Source organism: Boleophthalmus pectinirostris, unplaced genomic scaffold (genome assembly GCF_026225935.1).
Source record: "Boleophthalmus pectinirostris isolate CB_2022bp ecotype Guang Dong unplaced genomic scaffold, ASM2622593v1 HiC_scaffold_21, whole genome shotgun sequence".
Classification (NCBI taxonomy): Eukaryota; Metazoa; Chordata; class Actinopteri; order Gobiiformes; family Gobiidae; genus Boleophthalmus; species Boleophthalmus pectinirostris.
The window spans coordinates 36,956,893-36,977,135 of NW_026571175.1; the positions used below are offsets into that span (position 1 = coordinate 36,956,893).

General features: G+C 47.8%; 1 protein-coding gene across 1 annotated transcript in view; it reads left to right on the top strand.

Annotated features, from left to right (window-relative positions):
• The window catches only part of kcnh8 (potassium voltage-gated channel, subfamily H (eag-related), member 8), a 191,791-nt gene that overhangs the window by 59,406 nt on the left and 112,142 nt on the right, over window positions 1-20,243 (top strand). Inside the window, 1 exon segment of the mRNA XM_055157118.1 lies at window positions 4,335-4,492. Coding sequence (XP_055013093.1) covers window positions 4,335-4,492 — 158 coding nt within the window.

Below are 20,243 nucleotides of genomic sequence, written 5' to 3' on the forward strand. Positions count from 1 at the left end.
TTTTGGTGAAATGTGTCGCAGAGTAAATCCTCCTCCGCGTCCTCTCGTCTCACCGAGCCTCACTCACGAAACTTTTCTTAAAATGTTCAGAATGTCGTTACGAACCTAAAAAGTCAACGCCAACGTGAACAGTTGGAGCCTTTCACTTTGGCGTTAACTTTTTAAATTCATGACCGAGGTTGAGTGAAGGATCGAGATTTTGTTTTGTTGTCGCTCCACATACAAAATGTTCTCTGCAAACTCAGGATCAGACAGAAGTTTCCTTTTCACTGATCATTTTCTAAAACTGTAGAATTTTTATTCTTCTGAGTTTTCCTGATTTGTTCTTCCAGAAGATTTTCACTTAAGGAAGTTTTGTGAATGACAAAAAGTTTTTGTAAGAAATGGACATGAATGAGGCACATTGTCCTCTTCTCTGTGTGTCCTCGTCTCACTGTCCTCTCTCCTCGTCTCACTGTTCTCTCCTCGTCTCACTGTTCTCTCCTCGTCTCACTGTTCTGTCTCTCTCGTCTCACTGTTCTCTCTCGTCTCACTGTTCTCTCCTCGTCTCACTGTCCTCTCTCCTCGTCTCACTGTCTTCTCTCCTCGTCTCACTGTTCTCTCCTCGTCTCACTGTCCTCTCTCCTCGTCTCTGTCTCTCCTCGTCTCACTGTCCTCTCTCTCGTCTCTCACTGTTCTCGTCTCGTCGTCTCACTGTCTCTCTCCTCGTCTCACTGTCCTCTCTCCTCGTCTCACTGTTCTCTCTCTCGTCTCACTGTCCTCTCTCCTCGTCTCACTGTTCTCTCCTCGTCTCACTGTCTCTCTCTCTCGTCTCACTGTCCTCTCTCCTCGTCTCACTGTGTCTCACTCCTCTCTCGTCTCACTGTCCTCTCTCCTCGTCTCACTGTTCTCTCCTCGTCTCACTGTTCTCTCTCCTCGTCTCACTGTCCTCTCTCCTCGTCTCACTGTCTCACTGTCCTCCTCTCGTCCTCTCTCACTGTCCTCTCTCCTCGTCTCACTGTTCTCTCCTCGTCTCACTGTCCTCTCTCCTCGTCTCACTGTCTCTCTCGTCCTGTCGTCTCACTGTCCTCTCTCCTCGTCTCACTGTCTCTCTCTCTCTGTCACTGTTCTCTCTCGTCTCACTGTCCTCTCTCCTCTCTCTGTCCTCTCTCGTCTCACTGTTCTCTCCTCGTCTCGTCTCACTGTTCTCGTCTCTCTGTCCTCTCTCGTCTCACTGTTCTCTCCTCGTCTCACTGTCTCTCCTCGTCTCACTCGTCTCACTGTTCTCTCCTCCTCACTGTCTCACTGTCTCTCCTCGTCTCACTGTCTCACTGTTCTCTCTCGTCTCACTGTTCTCTCTCTCGTCTCACTGTCTCTCTCTCTCGTCTCACTGTCCTCTCCTCGTCTCACTGTTCTCTCGTCTCACTGTCCGTCTCGTCTCTGTCTCCTCGTCTCACTGTTCTCTCTCCTCGTCTCACTGTTCTCTCTCTCGTCTCACTGTCCTCTCTCTCGTCTCTACTGTCTCTGTCTCACTGTTCTCTCTCTCGTCCTCACTGTCCTCTCTCCTCGTCTCACTGTTCTCTCCTCGTCTCACTGTTCTCTCCTCGTCTCACTGTCTCTCTCCTCGTCTCACTGTCTCTCCTCGTCCTCGTCTCACTGTTCTCTCCTCGTCTCACTGTCCTCTCCTCGTCTCACTGTCCTCTCTCCTCGTCTCACTGTCCTCTCTCCTCGTCTCACTGTCTCTCTCTCTCCCTCGTCTCACTGTCCTCTCTCTCGTCTCACTGTTCTCTCTCCTCGTCTCACTGTCTCTCGTCTTGTCTCACTGTTCTCTCCTCACTGTCTCACTGTCCTCTCTCTCTCTCTCTCGTCTCACTGTCCTCTCCTCGTCTCACTGTCTCACTGTCCACTGTCCTCTCCTCGTCTCACTGTTCTCGTCTCTCCTCGTCTCACTGTCCTCTCCTCGTCTCACTGTTCTCTCCTCGTCTCACTGTCCTCTCCTCACTGTCTCACTGTTCTCTCCTCGTCTCACTGTCTCTCCTCTCTCTCGTCTCACTGTTCTCTCCTCGTCTCACTGTCCTCTCCTCGTTCTCACTGTTCTCTCTCTCGTCTCACTGTCCTCTCTCTCGTCTCACTGTGTCTCACTCACTGTTCTCTCTCCACTCGTCTCACTGTCTCTCCTCGTCTCACTGTCTCTCCTCCTGTCCTCACTGTCCTCTCTCCTCGTCTCACTGTCCTCTCTCCTCGTCTCTGTCTCACTGTCCTCTCTCGTCTCACTGTCTCACTGTCCTCTCTCTCTCGTTCTCACTGTCCTCTCCTCGTCTCACTGTTCTCTCCTCGTCTCACTGTCCTCACTCCTCTCGTCTCGTCTCACTGTCCTCTCCTCGTCTCACTGTTCTCTCCTCGTCTCACTGTTCCTCACTGTCCTCTCTCCTCGTCTCACTCCTCGTCTCACTGTCTCTCTCCTCGTCTCACTGTCCTCTCCTCGTCTCACTGTCTCTCCTCGTCTCACTGTCCTCTCTCTCCTCGTCTCACTGTCTCACTCGTCTCTGTTCTCTCTCGTCTCACTGTCCTCTCCTCGTCTCACTGTCCTCTCTCCTCGTCTCACTGTTCTCTCCTCGTCACTGTCTCTCACTGTCTCTCTCTCTCGTCTCACTGTTCTCTCCTCGTCTCACTGTCTCTCGTCTCACTGTCCTCCTCTCCTCGTCTCACTGTCCTCTCCTCGTCTCACTGTTCTCTCCTCGTCTCGTCTCACTGTTCTCTCCTCGTCTCTCCTCGTCTCACTGTCCTCTCTCCTCGTCTCACTGTTCTCACTGTTCTCTCCTCGTCTCACTGTCTCTCTCCTCGTCTCACTGTTCTCTCCTCGTCTCACTGTCTCTCTCTCGTCTCACTGTCTCTCTGTCTCACTGTCCTCTCTCCTCGTCTCACTGTCCTCTCTCCTCGTCCTCTCTCTCTCGTCTCACTGTCCTCTCCTCGTCTCACTGTCTCTCTCTCCTCACTGTCTCACTGTTCTCTCGTCTCTCGTCTCACTCCTCTCACTGTCTCTCTCTCTCCTCGTCTCACTGTTCTCTCCTCGTCTCACTGTCCTCTCCTCGTCTCACTGTCCTCTCTCGTCTCACTGTCTCTCTCTCTCTCGTCTCACTGTTCTCTCTCGTCTCACTGTTCTCTCCTCGTCTCACTGTTCTCTCTCTTCTCTGTCTCTCGTCTCACTGTCCTCTCTTCTCCTCGTCTCACTGTCCTCTCCTCGTCTCACTGTCTCTCTCCTCGTTGTCTCACTGTCCTCTCCTCGTCTCACTGTTCTCTCTCCTCGTCTCACTGTCCTCTCCTCGTCTCACTGTCCTCTCTCCTCGTCTCACTGTCTCTCTCGTCTCACTGTCTCTCTCGTCTCACTGTTCTCTCTGTCTCACTGTCCTCTCTCCTCGTTCTCACTGTCCTCTCACTGTCTCTCTCTCTCTCGTCTCACTGTCTCTCTCCTCGTCTCACTGTTCTCTCCTCGTCTCACTGTTCTCTCCTCGTCTCGCTGTCTTCTCTCGTCTCACTGTCCTCTCTTCTCCTCGTCTCACTGTCCTCTCTCTCTCGTCTCACTGTCTCTCTCCTCGTCTCACTGTTCTCTCCTCGTCTCACTGTTCTCTCTCTCTCTCGTTCACTGTTCTCTCCTCGTCTCACTGTTCTCTCTCTCCTCACTGTCTCACTGTCCTCTCCTCTCGTCTCACTGTCCTCTCCTCGTCTCACTGTTCTCCTCGTCTCACTGTCTCTCTCCTCGTCTCACTGTCCTCTCTCGTCTCACTGTCCTCTCGTCTCTCGTCTCACTGTCCTCTCTCCTCGTCTCACTGTCCTCTCTCCTCGTCTCACTGTCTCTCTCCTCGTCTCACTGTCTCTCTCTCTCGTCTCACTGTCTCTCTCCTCGTCTCACTGTCTCTCTCTCGTCTCACTGTTCTCTCCTCGTCTCACTGTCTCTCTCTCTCTCGTCTCACTGTTCTCTCTCGTCGTCTCTCACTGTCTCTCTCCTCGTCTCACTGTTCTCTCCTCGTCTCACTGTTCTCTCCTCGTCTCACTGTTCTCTTCCTCGTCTCTCGTTCTCTCTCTCGTTTCTCGTCTTCTCTCGTCTCTCTGTCCTCTTTCCTCGTCGTCTCACTGTCTCGTCTCTCGTCTCACTGTCCTCTCCTCGTTGTCTCTCTGTCGTCTCTCGTCTCACTGTCCTCTCTTCTCGTCTCACTGTCCTCTCTTCTCCTCGTTGTCTCACTGTCCTCTCTCGTCTCACTGTCCTCTCTTCTCCTCGTTGTCTCTCTGTCGTCTCTGTCTCACTGTCCTCTCTTCTCCTCGTCTCACCGTCTCGTCTCGTCTCTCGTCTTTTGCAGACATCGTGTGTAATTTCCGCACCAGTTACGTGAGTAAGTCGGGTCAGGTGATCTTCGACGCGCGTCAGATCTGTTTCCATTACCTCACCACGTGGTTCATCATCGACCTGGTGGCGGCGCTGCCCTTCGACCTCCTCTACGCCTTCAAAGTCAGCGTGGTGAGTGACGAGCGACGCCGCCGTTTAACTTTTGAACTTTTCTACATTTATTTTATTTTGTCAAACCACCCGATAAAACAACACCAGCTCAGAGGGACGTCGAGTTTAAACGAGCTGTGACAAACGTCTTTTCTGTCAAATCCACCGTTCTGGGTCGAAATCAGGACCAGTCTTTTCTTCAAATCCACAAACGAGAGGAAACAAAATTTTAAAATATTTTATCTGTAAACACGTGAAATATGAAAATGAAGCTGTAACTCTTTTATTTTCAATCAAATGAACAATTCTGGAATGAACCGGGACCAATTTGTTCTCCACAAACAAAAGAAAATTGACAAAAATCTTTAAAAACCTGACATGAATTTTAAATGAAATCCATCTGTGAGTGTGTTCACGTGCACATCAATAACCCGGTGATTATCCATACCCCGGTTCTGTCAGTGTTCGTGTTACTGTGTTTACATGAGCACTGAGAAACCGAGACACTCATATCCGCGTGTACATGATCAAATGGAGTGTCCCGGTTTGTTGACATAATCTTACAAATGCGCAGGCGCAAAAATTAACTTAAATCAATTTAATAAACCAGGAAAAATACAAACCGTGAGCTTCTTTAGCATAAGAAGCTAAGGAGCTACGAGATTTCCCACAATCCACTGTGCAGATTCTTCATTAAAATCTTCTGCATAAATAAACTCAACTTTACAACATATAAACCAGAACCACTATAGACACATCAGCCCGTTTGATCAGATCATTCAGCTCTGATCACATTTGTTTTACAGAAACAAAACTTAAGACCGTTTGGCTAATTAGCATAAACTGTTAGCGGCGATAAAAACAACTCGCTCCTTGTGCCGCTGATGTGATCAGTTTCTTTTGGACTAAATGACTCGACTCTGTGGATTATGTGAGTTGTTTTCTGTGACAGAAGAGGTGCTGATGATGGTGAGTCTGTTCTGTGTGTGTGTTGTACAGGAGATAGTTCATGTTTTAGTTTTTCAGCGTCACACGAGTGCAGATTGTACATGTGCAGGTTTAGTGCAGCTCTTTATTTTACAGTCATTTCACTCGTTTGGTCACTTTATTTATGTTGGTCAATTTATTTATGTCACTACTGTTGTGGTGAAAAGACTGGAAAGTGTCTTTTGGACGCATGTGACTCAACTTTATGTTGCAGTAACCGGGATACTGCGTTTACATGCCACAAGTATCACAGTTACTATCAGAATAAACCAGCTACAGTAACTCGGTGTAGCGTTTTCAAACTACGCCCTTCAAAAATTAAACTTAAAATTAAAATTCACTTTTTTTGCTCGTTGCTCCTCGCGTCTTTTCCTTCAGAAGTTGTTCTTGTAAAGTTTTTTTATATTTATCCTCGGCGGCTCCAAACTTTCCGTGTCCACCTGGAGTCGTCCCTCGAGCTCCTGACGCGGCGCTCGGTGTTTACGCCGGCGTAGAGGTTTTAAAAAGGACAGTGGAATTTTATTTTGACACTTGTGCTTATTTCTTGTCTTGCCTCTGATAAAAGTCTGGGGACGTGCTGAAGCTGGAAAACTCCACCCTCATTTGAGCGGCGAGCGTCACGACCGCTGTTGGACGCACGTTTGACTCTGCTGCTGTAAATGTCCCGACCAGTTAAAATGAAGAGCCGTTACTGCTTTGGAGTAAACCAGCGGTGCTCAGGCTTTTTCAGTATGTGAGCTACTTTTAAAAATGATCGTGTCTGAAAGATCTACCACCTAATCCAGAAAACGTTCTTGCATAACGTCATGACCAGTGTTGGGAAGGTGACTTTTAAAATGTAATCCCCTCCAGATTACAGATTACATACACCAAAATGTAGTTTGTGACATAATCCATTAAATTACTTAGAGTAATGTAATCTGAATACTTTAGATTACTTGATTTGTTGTAGAGAAACAAAGACGAGGAAACTTAACCGTATTAAAAATATTATTGATAGAAGAGAAGGAGACACGTCTGCGCAGAATGGTTTAGTCCTGTTAAATCCTGTTTTATTCCTGGTTTAGACCTGGTTTTAGCAGGTCTACAGCATAGAGCGGATCTACAGAACAGACCTACTGCCACATTTGGCTGAAGTTTGTCTAACAAAAGTGACAAATGCATCTGTGTTTGTCACGATGTGCGTTTGGTTTGGTAAACGTGCAGAGGCTGGTAAATATCACTGCAAAACCAGAAAAGAATGAAACTCCAGTTTGGAACTTTAAAAAACAGGTTTAAAAATCTTCCTTCACTTTTTTCACAGTTTTGTGTAAAGTGCCAGAGGAAGTTCTCTTAAAGAAGAGGTTCTCAAACTGTGGGGGAGGGTCAAAAAAAGGGGCACAGAGTGTTTCAGTGCAGTTTGTTTGACTTTGTATTAGGTCGATCATTTGGACTTGGTCATTTTGTAAGTGTGAACACCTCTGGTCTAGACGGTGACAGTGTTTTTGGGGCTTAAAAACACAAAAATCTGAAACCACCTCCAGTGTTAAAGAATCACTGGTCGGACCCAAATATGCAGAGGAAAAAAAAAGTATTTTATTCACAAAATAGTCTTGGCGGGGGATAGATTCCAGGGGAGGCAGGACGGGTCCGGGTTGGCTGCAGATGGGAGGTGTGTGGAGATGGAGACTGACCGGAGGCTTACAGAGACTGACGGTAACGGGATGAGGCTGACTCCAAAACGGAAGAACTGGGGAACGGATAAAAGAAAACAGGTAAGAGTCAAAAATCTTCTAAAATGCTCAAAAACACAAAAAAGCCTGAGTTGTTCACCACTTGGTTGACGGAACGATCTGGCACTGGAGAGCAGGTCAGCAGGTCTTTTACTGCAGGAGATGATTACTGACGAGGATCAGGAGTGGAGCTCAGCAGGTGAGATGAACTGGGGACCCGCCCAGGAAAAGCCAAATAAGGTGAGAGAAGAGAAGAGGGAGCAGGGAAAGGAGGGGTAGGAGAGGCAGAAAGAAACCCTCACATCCAGAGTGGAAAAGCTGAATATTCTCCACCGTAGAGTTTCCGTCTCCACTGACCAAGACACAAAACTCTGGTCACATGTGCTCAGGTCGTGTACGAGTTTACGTCACAAACATCACCACCGAGTCGCCTGGCACATGCACACACAATCCAATTCCACACACTTTTGCGTCACCGTGTGCAGCAGATTTACTCCCGAAAACGCTCGACTAAACACGGAATAAAAAGTGAAAACGCGACGCCGCTTTTGTGTTTTCTGTTCAGACCCTCATCGTATAAACTTTTAAAAGGAGCTTCGTTCCAGCTGCTCTCTGACTTACGCATAAATTATAATCTATTAATCTATTGATGTTAGGACCCTGTCTTAGAAAAAATGTGTGTTTTATATATTGAATATTTATCGTGATCTTAGTTGAACGTGATGAATGAATTTAATTATTTATGGAACAAATCCGTTCTGCGCTGAAGCTCTGTGACACTTTATTTTCTAATTGTTTTTTTTATACATGTTTATTGTTCATAATGTGGATGAAGGAAAAGTGAAATGCGAGACCGGCCTCTCAAATCTGCAAAACAAATTTACCTACGGGTACAAATGAAGCGACCGAACCGAATCTAATTGGGGGTAACTCCACACTTCCCAGCAGCAGCTTTACTCCTGTTTGTATTTACACCAAAAAGCGAGGAAATCAGACTCATACAGATGCAAACGAAGCACTAAAGTGTTTCATTCTGTTGTTGATTTATTGCAGCTCATGATTTTTAACAATATTGTAGATTCAGAAGTGTTTTTGTGTCATAAATTGGTATAAATTAGTTTCAGTATTAGTGTTTATTTTCTATATTTACTTCAGTGATGTACAGAAACACACACACACCTCATTCATACAAATAATGAAGGTAAAGTGTCTTGCCTAAGGAGACAGCGATAGTGTTTTGCCGCCAGCGCCCCCTGTGGCACCTGGTCCCTGCGGTCTCCCATCCGAGTCCTGACCAAACCTCGTCCTGCTCGGCTTCAGACCAGATCAGGCTTTAACCACGGGAGTTTTGACCTGAAACACTGAAGCAAACACACGTGTCTTACGATTATCAGGTTCTTTTTACGGCTCAAGACTTGTTCTTTTCATATCTGACACTTTGTTCTGCTCCCTGCGCTCTTCCTCGGAGTCTCGTGATGTTTCTGTGTCGTGTCGCTCGTAATCGTAACGTCATATCCTGCAACGAAACACACATCAGGAGCGAAGGCGAAACACGAGCAACAAAACACAAAACAGAACCGGAACAACTCAAGTCGTCCGTCTCTGACCAGTGTAAAAGAGAGAAGCAGGTTCTGGACGGGGACGAAGCAAACGTCACTGGGACAGAGGAAAACAAACATCGTCGCTGGATCGAAATACAGAAACAAGCCCACGGGACGATAAACCGAAACGAGGGGCTTTTTTCCTCTCACACACCTGGATTCTGTCCTGAGGAAGTGGGACTGCAGGTGGCGCTGTCGTCCTGCCTCCACCGAGAGGAAGACAGAGACAAAACCTGTTTAAATCAACTGAGCGACACGACACAGAAACATCACGAGACTCTGAGGAAGACGCAGGGAGCAGAACAAACTGTCAGGAGGAAAACAAACTCTTGGTCTGAAAAAAGAACCTGATAACATAAAATATCAGAAGATCAAATGAATCTCAATGGACTAAACCCACGTGTCTGTATAAACTGTATAAAGAACAATGTTGGGCAAGTGACTTTAAAACTCTAATGTGTTATTTATGACTTATTACTGTCATTTCAAAGTCATTTGTTACATTACAATATTACTGCATTTAAAATGTAAAAAATAACACGACTATTGCAGCACTTTAAGTTACTCTCACCAAAATAACTGAAGATGCTGAACTTTTGAGCCGTACATGGACTGAACCAGGACTAAACCAGGTCTAAACCAGGACTATAACAGGACTAACCTTGGACTCATTCCAGGACTGAAGAGGAGGACTAAACCAGAACTAAACCAGGACTAAATCAGAACTAAACCAGAACTAAACCAGGACTAAACCAGGACTAAACCAGAACTAAACCAGAACTGAACTAGGACTAAACAGGACTCACTGTCAGGTCGGTCTTGAAGGTGACGCAGGAGAAAGGAGCGGCTCTGCTCCTCACCTCATGGAGGTAAGAGCGTCTGTCGCTCTTTACAGACTCTCTGCTGCTCGGGCTCCAGCTCCTGATTTCAGCAACTATGTGCAGGTACCAGACCCGGTGCAGGACTCTGCTACAGCCGTAACTTCTCTCTTCCTTCAGCGTGTCCAGAAGTCCAACTTTTTGTGCGATCGTTTCATCGTCCTCTGTGTTTTGGGAGCGAGTGCAGGAGACTTTGTCAGTGCAGAACGTTTGGTCGACATTGTGGAATTGTGTCGGGGAGAAAACTTGCAAACATACAACACTTCAGAATCACACTGCCAGTGATCGAACATTTATTTAAGTTTGGCAGCTGAACACATTCTGTACTGTACAGGAAACAGGAGTCCCTCAGCCAATCAGGACGCAGCAGGAGAAACGCAATACATGTTCATACACTGTAAAAACTAAAACATGCAAAATTGCACAAAAAAAAATCTGCGAAACAGCGAGACCGCGAAAAGTGAAGCGCGATAGAGCGAGAGACGACTGTAAACCAGGTCTAAACCAGAACTGACCCAGGTCTAAACCAGGTCTAAACCAGAACTGACCCAGGTCTAAACCAGAACTGACCCAGGTCTAAACCAGGTCTAAACAGTGTGGAGTTCTCGGTCCTTTCGCCCGCGGTTAACAGACGGTTTACACGGCTGCGTCTCCGGCGTTTCACCACTGCTGTTATCGCGGTGATTTTAGCGAATTTGTCTGAAGAAAAACCCACCACTTCAACCCAGGTTAAAAAAGCTTTGTAACGCGCGTTACTCACATTTGTACACAGTAAAATATTACATAAATATTACTAAACCTGGTTTAGTCCTGGTTCAGTCCTGTTTTAGATCTAGTTTAGACCTGATTTTAGTCTTGTTTTAGTCCAGGTTTAGTCTTGTTTGAGTCCTGGTTCAGTCCTGGTTTAGTCCTGGTTTATAAACACACTTGAGCTCTAGATTTTATCTGCCGTTTTTCCTCCTCCTTTTTGTTTTCCATTGCTATTTGTTCCCGTTACCGACGGACACAGAATCATCTGCTCCGAGCCACGAAAAAACCCCGTCTCATCGGCCCGGGCCCCGTAACAAACAAAGGGCCCCGTAACAAACAAAGGGCCCCGTAACAAACAAAGGGCCCCGTAACAAACAAAGGGCCCCGTACCTCTCCCAATTCAAGCCAGTCTCGGGGAGTGTAATGACGGTCCCTGAGCTCGGGCGCCGGGGCCGTCTGAAGCGCGTTAGTGACATCGTTAAAAGTTTGGAGCCAAAGTTTGTGTGAGGTTCACTTTCGCCTCCAGACGCCACAACTTCCCCCAGAAACATCAGCTCCAGAAGTGAGAAATGTAATCTGAATACTTTGGATTACTTGGTTTGCTGTAATGTCCTGTTAAATCCTGTTTTAGTCCTGGTTCAGTCCTGGTTCAGTCCTGGTTCAGTCCTGATGTAGTCCTGGTTTAGACCTGGTTTTAGTCCTGGTTTAGTCCTGGTTTAGTCCTGGTTCAGTCCTGGTTTAATCCTGGTTTAGACCTGGTTTTAGTCCTGGTTTAGACCTGATTTAGTCCTGGTTTAGTCCCGGTTTTAGTCCTGGTATAGACCTGATTTTAATCCTGGTTTAGTCCTGGTTCAGTCCTGGTTTAATCCTGGTTTAGACCTGGTTTAGTCGTGGTTTAGTCCTGGTTCAGTCCTGTTTTAGTCCTGGTTTAGTCCTGGTTCAGTCCTGTTTTAGTCCTGGTTCAGTCCTGATGTAGTCCTGGTTTAGACCTGGTTTAGTCCTGGTTCAGTCCTGGTTTAATCCTGGTTTAGACCTGGTTTAGTCCTGGTTTAGTCCTGGTTCAGTCCTGGTTTAATCCTGGTTTAGACCTGGTTTAGTCCTGGTTTAGTCCTGGTTTAGTCCTGGTTTAATCCTGGTTTAGACCTGGTTTAGTCCTGGTTTAGTCCTGGTTCAGTCCTGTTTTAGTCCTGGTTCAGTCCTGGTTTAGTCCTGGTTTAGTCCTGGTTCAGTCCTGGTTTAATCCTGGTTTAGACCTGGTTTAGTCCTGGTTTAGTCCTGGTTCAGTCCTGTTTTAGTCCTGGTTCAGTCCTGGTTTAATCCTGGTTTAGACCTGGTTTAGTCCTGGTTTAGTCCTGGTTTAGTCCTGGTTCAGTCCTGGTTTAGTCCTGGTTTAGTCCTGGTTCAGTCCTGGTTTAGTCCTGGTTTAGTCCTGGTCTAGTCCTGGTCTTTTATCACATCGATCGTGGAGCTCGGTCCTCGTCGTCCGCAGAGTCTCGCCTCGTCGTTAAACCCAGACCTGGATCTTCTGGGGACTCACAAGACCAATTAGTCCCGGCTCCGGCTCCGGTCCGGACGCTCTGACCGATGGATCCGAGCGGCGCCGCTGACCACGGGGAGCGGCCGGTCTGTCGCTCGCGCCGACGCTTTCGTTCTTTCGTGCCTAATTTAAAGGAAGCGACGGCGTTTTCGCTGCGGTTCGAGCTCAGAGCGTCGATAATAATAAAGATGTAAAGATGTTTGGTGTAATGAGAAGAACCGGATGGATTTTCAAAATAAAAACTGGGACAGTCTCGGTTTGTCATAATAAAACTGTGAAACGAGTGAGAAACGACGGAAAACTGTTCCACACTCGTCACATTCAGGACAAACGTGAGTCAGTTTAGTCACATTTTCTTTGTGTTTTGGTCGTTTTTAAGGTTTTCTGTATTTTACCTCAACAAACCACGATGTACAATGGTCCAGGACTAAACCAGAACTAAACCAGGACTGAACCAGGACTAAACCAGGACTAAACCAGGACTAAACCAGGACTAAATCAGATCTCAAACAGGATTAAACCAGCATCAAACCAGGATTGAATCAGGATTAAACCAGGATTTAAACAGGACTTGAACAGGACTGAACCAGGACCGTGAGGTGACCGCAGGTGAAAGGATCGGTGCAGAGCTCCGCGCCTCACAGAGGTAAGTGCAGCCGGTGACTGATCGTACTTTGTGGACACTCTGCTACGTGGGCTCGAGGTTCGCTCTTAAGTCCAAGATTAGTCCTGGTTTAGTCCTGGTTTAGACCTGGTTTAGACCTGGTTTAGACTTGGTTTAGTCCTGGTGTAGTCCTGATTTAGACCCTGTTTACACTGAAACAAATCCGCCTCCAGACACTTCGTTTCTGTGTTAAAATCCTTCTCTCTCCACTCAGCTTTGAGCACATTTGTTTATGTTTTACAGAAACAAAACTTAAAACCACATGACTCATTTACATAAACTAATGTGTGTGAGAAAAACAGTTGTTTCTTGTGTCTGATGTGGTTCAGTTTGTGTTGGACTAAAGGACACAGAGACTCAGTGGAATATGAGTGTTCTCTCTGTGTCAGAGGGGTGTTCTCTCTGATGTTCTCTCTGTAGAGGGTGTTCTCTCTGTGTCTGTGTTTGTGTCGTGTTGTTGGTTCATGTGAAACTTTTCACACATTGTACGTGTGCAGGTGGTGCACACAGACACACGTTTATGTGAATGGACACATATTGTGTGTCTTAGTGTTCTTGTGGAGGGGTGAGAGGGGTGTTCTCGGTGGTGACAGACACACATCAGAGTATCAGAGTTTTCAGGAGTCCCACAGTCCCCGTCACATCTGGACCAACATGAACTCGTGGAGCTGGAGGCTCCAGATCGTTCAGACTCTGGAGACGTTTAACATCAGATTAATGTGAACAAACACTGTACACACAACAACACCACTCACATACACACTAGTGTGAACGGGGCCTCAGTCCTGACCTGCCTCTAAAATTCCAGAAGGTTAAAACTCGCTCGTTTCAGTGACTGTTTACCTGCAGGACTTTGCCGTAAACAGATCAGAACATGAGCTGAGTTTGTTGTGACGAGTGTGGCTCATCGTTTTCTTTAAGTCTTGTTCTTTCTTTTCTTGATGTTGTGGATAAATTGTTCATGAAGAATGTTTCTCCTTTGTGGAGTTTGTTGGTTGAAGATTTGGTGATGGAGCAGATTTATGAAACTGAACACACATTTACACATACATTACACACACACACATTTACACACATACATACACACACACACTTACACACACACTTACACACACACATTTACACACACACATACACACACACACACACACACTTACACACACATTTACACACACATTTACACACACACACTTACACACACACTTACACACACACATACACACACATTACACACATTTACACACACACATTTACACACACACTTACACACACATTTACACACACACACTTACACACACACTTACACATTTACACACACATTTACACACACACATTACACACACACATTTACACACACATTTACACACACACACACTTTACACACACACTTTACACATTTACACACACATTTACACACACACATTTACACACACATTTACACACACACACTTACACACACACTTACACACACATTTACACACACACACATTTACACACACATTTACACATTTTGACACAGAAAACCATTAACTGGCAGTTCCACAAACCTACAGTGGGACACTTCAGGTCGTTGTAAACTCGGTGTCACTCTGGGCCTGTTTCGTGGCTCTGAGGCGCCTCTGGGCAACTCCTCGTGGTCGTGATGTCACCGCGCGCTCGCCGTGTGCTGCGCTCGCCGTGTGCTGCGCTCGGCGTCTCCTGCGCTCGGCGGCAGCACCTGCTCTGGGGCCGGGTGAGGACAGCGACAGCTCCGGGCCCGAGCAGCTCCTCGCTCGCTCTAAGAATGGAAATACCAGGTGCTCCCAGGGGCCCCGTGTGTGTGTGTGTGTGTGTGTGTGTGTATGTGTGTGTGTGTGTGTGTGTGTGTGTGTGTGTGTGTGTGTGTGTGAGGACGGTCCCCATATGTGAGGACGGGCCCCGCGCAGTCACAGAGGAGCAGACATTCTCCACGTCGTCCTCTGAGGGCCTCGTCGTGATGGGCCCCTCCCACAGAACACACACAGATCTGGGTTTAAACTGTCCCGGTCGTCCTCAGCGCCGGGACGGGAGGAAGAGGAGGAGGAGGAGGAGGAAGGAGGAGGAAGAGGAGGAGGAGATAAAGGTGTGTGAGACGGTTTAAGTGCAGTTCTTCTCTGTCGGTGGGCGGGGTGATGTCGGGCGGCGAGCGTCACCTCAGGGAACAGGATTTTATTTTTTTTGCCGTACAAGAATAAAGTGTAACAGCATCTTCACTACAACAGCACACAGACCAAGACAGGGGCAGTAATGGTTTAGTCCTAATTTAGACCTGGTTCAATCCTGGTTTAGACCTGATTTAGTCCTGGTTTAGACCTGATTTAGTCCTGGTTTAGTCCTGGTTTTAGTTCTGGTTTAGAGCTGATTTATTTCCAGTTTAAACCCGGTTTAGAACTGATTTTAATTCTGGTTTTAGTTCTCGTTTAGTCCTGATTTAGTCCTGGTTTAGTCCTGGTTTAGACCTAGTTTAGAACTCATTTCCTGGTTTCCTGGATCCTGGTTTAGTGCTGGTTTTAGTTCTTGTTTAGTACTGGTTTAAAACTGATTTTATTCACGGTTTAGTCCTGGTTTAGTCCTGGTTTAGTCCTGGTTTAATCCTGGTTTAGTCCTGGTTTAGTCCTGGTTTAGTCCTGGTTTAGTTGGTTTAGTCCTGGTTTAGTCTGGTTTATCCTGTTTAGTCCTGGTTTCCTGGTTTAGTCCTGGTTTAGTCCTGGTTTAGTCCTGGTTTAATTCCTGGTTTAGTCCTGGTTTAATCCTGGTTTAGTCCTGGTTTAGTCCTGGTTTAGTCCTGTTTAATCCTGGTTTAATCCTGGTTTAGTCCTGGTTTAGTCCTGGTTTAGTCCTGGTTTAATCCTGGTTTAGTCCTGGTTAGTCCTGGTTTAATCCTGGTTTAGTCCTGGTTTAATCCTGGTTTAGTCCTGGTTTAGTCCTGGTTTAGTCCTGGTGTAGGTGCATTTATTCAATTAGTTTTTTTTTTTTTGGTTGTTGTTTTTCCTTAAAAATGAATTGAAGTGCTGCAGTCTGACCGTGAGGGGGGGTCACCCGTCCACAGATGTGACTTGTAACTTGGACTTGGACATGAAGTAAAAAGGTCAGAGAGGTCGTTCAGCAGCAGCTCACGTCTCCAGTCTCCAGTCCGTCGTTCACACCCGGCTCTCCGTTTCACCTCGCTCCCCTCTCCTCGGGGGAAGAGCACGATCCAAGGACTCGCTCCTCGTCCCGGTCGTCTCTCCGGAGCTGCTCACACCTCCCACTCTCCCCGACCTTCTCTCACTCCGCCTCCTCCCCCTTTTCTTCTCCTCTTCCTCCTCGTCTTCCTCTCGGGGGCCGTGGGGGGGGGGGGGGGTTGTGCCCGAACCGCAGGGCCTGATGTGGTGCTGGAGCAGAGGAGGAGCCAGGGGGAGGAGGACGTAGGGGAGGAGGTAGGAGGCAGGGGAGGAGTCAGGGGAGGAGGTAGGAGGCAGGGGAGGTAGGATGCAGGGGAGGAGGTAGGATGCAGGGGAGGTGTAGGATGCAGGGGAGGACGTAGGAGGCAGGGTAGGACGTAGGACGTAGGGGAGGTGGTAGGATGTAGGGGAGGAGGCAGGGGAGGATGTAGGAGGCAGGGAAGGTGCCAGGGTAGGAGGTAGGATGCAGGGGAGGAGGTAGGATGCAGGGGAGGAGGCAGGGGAGGAGGTAGGACGTAGGGGAGGAGGTAGGAGGCAGGGAAGGTGCCAGGGGAGGAGGTGGCAGCGTTCCCATGGAAACAGGAAGAGTAAACATGGAGGCAGAGCGGAGAGCTGTGATTGGCTGAAAGCGGCGAAGCTCGAGGCGCTAAAATAATGATGATTTTTTCAGAACTCGACTCTCGGACCAATCAGCAGGGAAATCCTGGTTTAGTCCTGGTTTAGTCCTGGTTTAGACCTGGTTTAGTCCTGGTTTAGTCCTGGTTTAGTCCTGGTTTAGTCCTGGTTTAGTCCTGGTTTAGTCCTGGTTTAGTCCTGGTTTAGTCCTGGTTTAGACCTGGTTTAGTCCTGGTTTAGTCCTGGTTTAGACCTGGTTTAGTCTGGTTTAGTCCTGGTTTAGACCTGGTTTAGTCCTGGTTTAGTCCTGGTTTAGTCCTGGTTTAGTCCTGGTTTAGACCTGGTTTAGTCCTGGTTTAGTCCTGGTTTAGTTCTGGTTTTAGACCTGGTTTAGTCCTGGTTTAGTCCTGGTTTAGTCCTGGTTTAGACCTGGTTTAGTCCTGGTTTAGTCCTGGTTTAGTCCTGGTTTAGAACCTGGTTTAGTCCCTGGTTTAGACCTGGTTTAGTCCTGGTTTAGTCCTGGTTTAGTTCTGGTTTAGACCTGGTTTAGTCTGGTTTAGTCCTGGTTTAGTCCTGGTTTAGTTCCTGGTTTAGACCTGGTTTAGTCCTGGTTTAGTCCTGGTTTAGACCTGGTTTAGACCTGGTTTAGACCTGGTTTAGTCCTGGTTTAGTTCTGGTTTGCCGATCTCGACTGAACTAAAGGTAAAAGGAGCTGTTAAACCACCACTTGATGACATCACCAGGTGGAGCAGAGCGTTTGGAGCCTTGGAGAAGTAAACAGACTCATAAATCTGAGACTCAAACACGTGAAAGAAACAAACACGAGTCTAAGCACACAGGATCCACATTTCTGCTTTTTTTTCCTCTAAAATCTGAGAATAAAAAACAGAATTTGTGGTTTTGTGCGAACGTTTCCTCCGATCTGACAGATCCTCCCCGAGAGAGAGAAGAGGTCACACACTGCCGAGGAGAGAAGGAGGGAGGAGAGGAGAGAGAGAGAGAGAGAGAGGTCACACGCTGCCGAGGAGAGAAGGAGGGAGGAGGAGAGAGAGAGAAAGGAGGGAGGAGAGGAGAGAGAGAGAGAGGTCACACGCTGCCGAGGAGAGAAGGAGGGAGGGAGGAGAGAGAGAGAGAGAGAGAGAGAGAGAGAGTCACACGCTGCCGAGGAGAGAAGGAGGGAGGAGAGGAGAGAGAGAGGAGGGAGGGAGAGAGAGAGAGAGAGAAGAGGTCACACGCTGCCGAGGAGAGAGGAGGGAGGAGGGAGAGGAGAGAGGGAGAGAGAGAGAGAGAGGTCACACGCTGCCGAGGAGAGAAGGAGGGAGGAGAGGAGAGAGAAGGAGGAGGAGAGAGGAGAGAGGAGAGAGAGAGGTCACACACTGCCGAGGAGAGAAGGAGGGAGGAGAGGAGAGAGAGAGAGGAGGGAGGAGAGGAGAGAGAGAAGAGGTCACACACTGTAGAGGAGAGAAGGAGGGAGGAGAGGAGAGAGAGAGAAGGAGAGGAGAGGAGAGAGAGAGAAGGAGGGAGAGAGGAGAGAGAGAGAGAAGAGGTCACACACTGCCGAGGAGAGAGGAGGAGGAGAGGAGAGAGAGAGAAGAGAGGGAGAGAGAGGAGAGAGAGAGAAGGAGGGAGGAGAGGAGAGAGAGAGAGAAGAGGTCACACACTGCAGAGGAGAGAAGAGGAGAGAGAGAGAGGAGAGAGAAGGAGGGAGGAGAGGAGAGAGAGAGAAGAGGTCACACACTGCAGAGGAGAGAAGGAGGGAGGAGAGGAGAGAGAGAGAAGGAGGGAGGAGAGGAGAGAGAGAGAGGGGGAGGAGAGGAGAGAGAGAGAGAAGAGGTCACACACTGCGAGGAGAGAAGGAGGGAGGAGAGGAGAGAGAGAGAAAGGAGGTCACACACTGCCGAGGAGAGAAGGAGGGAGGAGAGGAGAGAGAGAGAAGAGGTCACACACTGCCGAGGAGAGAAGGAGGAGAGAGAGAGAGAGAGAGAGGAGAGAGAGAAGAGAGTCACACACACTGCAGAGGAGAGAAGGAGGGAGGAGAGGAGAGAGAGAGAAGAGGTCACACACTGCGAGAGAGAGAAGGAGGAGAGAGGAGAGAGAGAGAGAAGAGGTCACACGCTGCAGAGGAGAGAAGGAGGGAGGAGAGGAGAGAGAGAGAAGAGGTCACACGCTGCAGAGGAGAGAAGGAGGGAGGAGAGGAGAGGAAAGACAGAAGGAGGTAGAGGAGAGAGAAAGAGAAGAGTTTGTGTGGGGAGAGAGAGACAGGGAAAGAAAGAGAGAAGAGAGAGAAACAGAGGGGGAGGGAGAGAAAGAGAGAGGGAGAGGAGGGAAAAAAGGGGAGTTTGTGAAGAGAGAGAGAGAGAGAGGAAGAGACAAGGAGAGAGAGAGAAAGAGAGAGACAGAGGAGGAGAGAGAGAGAAAGATAGAGAGGGAAAGGAGAGATAAAGAGATGGACAGAGAGAGAGAGAGAGAGGAAGAGAGCAGAGTGTGGAGAGAGAGAGAGGGGGAGTTTGTGTGGGAGGGAGAGAGAGAAAAAGAGGAAGAGAGAAGGAGAGAGAGAGAATGAAAGAGAGAGGAAAAAGAAAAGGAGAGAGGAGAGAAAGAGAGCCAGAGGGAGAGGAGGGAAAAGAAAGAGGGAGTTTGTGAGGGGAGAGAGAGAGAGAGAGCAAAAGAGAGAAGAGAAGGAAGGAGAAAGAGAGAGACAGGGTGGAGGGAGATGAGAGAGAGAGAAAGAAAGAGAGAGGGGGAAAGGAGAGATAGAGAGAGCAGAGAGAGAAAGTGTTTGTGAGTAGAGAGAGAGAGAGAGAGAGAGAGAGATGGACAGAGAGAGAGAGAGAGAGTTTGTGAGTAGAGAGAGAGAGAGTCTGTGAGAGAGAGAGAGAGGAGAGAGAGAGAGAGAGAGAGAGAGAGTTTGAGAGTAGAGAGAGAGAGAGAGAGATGGACAGAGAGAGAGAGAGAGTTTGTGAGTAGAGAGAGAGAGTCTGTGAGAGTAGAGAGAGAGAGAGAGAGAGTTTGTGAGAGAGAGAGAGAGAGAGAGAGAGAGAGAGAGAGAGAGAAGAGTTTGTGAGAGAGAGAGAGAGAGAGAGAGTTGTGAGAGAGAGAGAGAGAGAGAGTTTTGAGTAGAGAGAGAGAGAGAGAGAGAGAGAGTTTGTGAGTAGAGAGAGAGAGGGAGAGAGAGTTTTGTGAGTAGAGAGAGAGAGAGAGAGTTTGTGAGTAGAGAGAGAGAGAGAGAGAGTTTGTGAGTAGAGAGAGAGAGAGAGAGAGTTTGTGAGTAGAGAGAGAGAGATAGAGAGAGAGAGAGTTTGTGAGTAGAGAGAGAGAGAGAGATAGAGTTTGTGAGTAGAGAGAGAGAGATAGGAAGTAGAGAGAGAGAGAGAGAGGTTTGTGAGTAGAGAGAGAGTTTGTGAGTAGAGAGAGAGTTGTGAGAGAGAGAGAGAGAGATAGAGTTTGTGAGTAGAGAGAGAGGGGAGAGAGAGTTTGTGAGTAGAGAGAGAGTTTGTGAGTAGAGAGATAGAGTTTGTGAGTAGAGAGAGAGGGGAGAGAGAGTTTGTGAGTAGAGAGAGAGTTTGTGAGTAAGAGAGAGAGTTTGTGAGAGAGAGAGAGTAGAGGAGAGAGAGTTTGTGAGTAGAGAGAGAGAGAGAGAGAGTTTGAGTAGAGAGAGAGTTTGTGAGTAGAGAGAGAGTTTGTGAGTAGAGAGAGAGAGAGATAGAGTTTGTGAGTAGAGAGAGAGGGGAGAGAGAGTTTGAGAGTAGAGAGAGAGAGAGAGAGAGTTTGTGAGTAGAGAGAGTTTGTGAGTAAGAGAGAGAGTTTGTGAGTAGAGAGAGAGAGAGAGAGAGAGAGAGAGTTTTG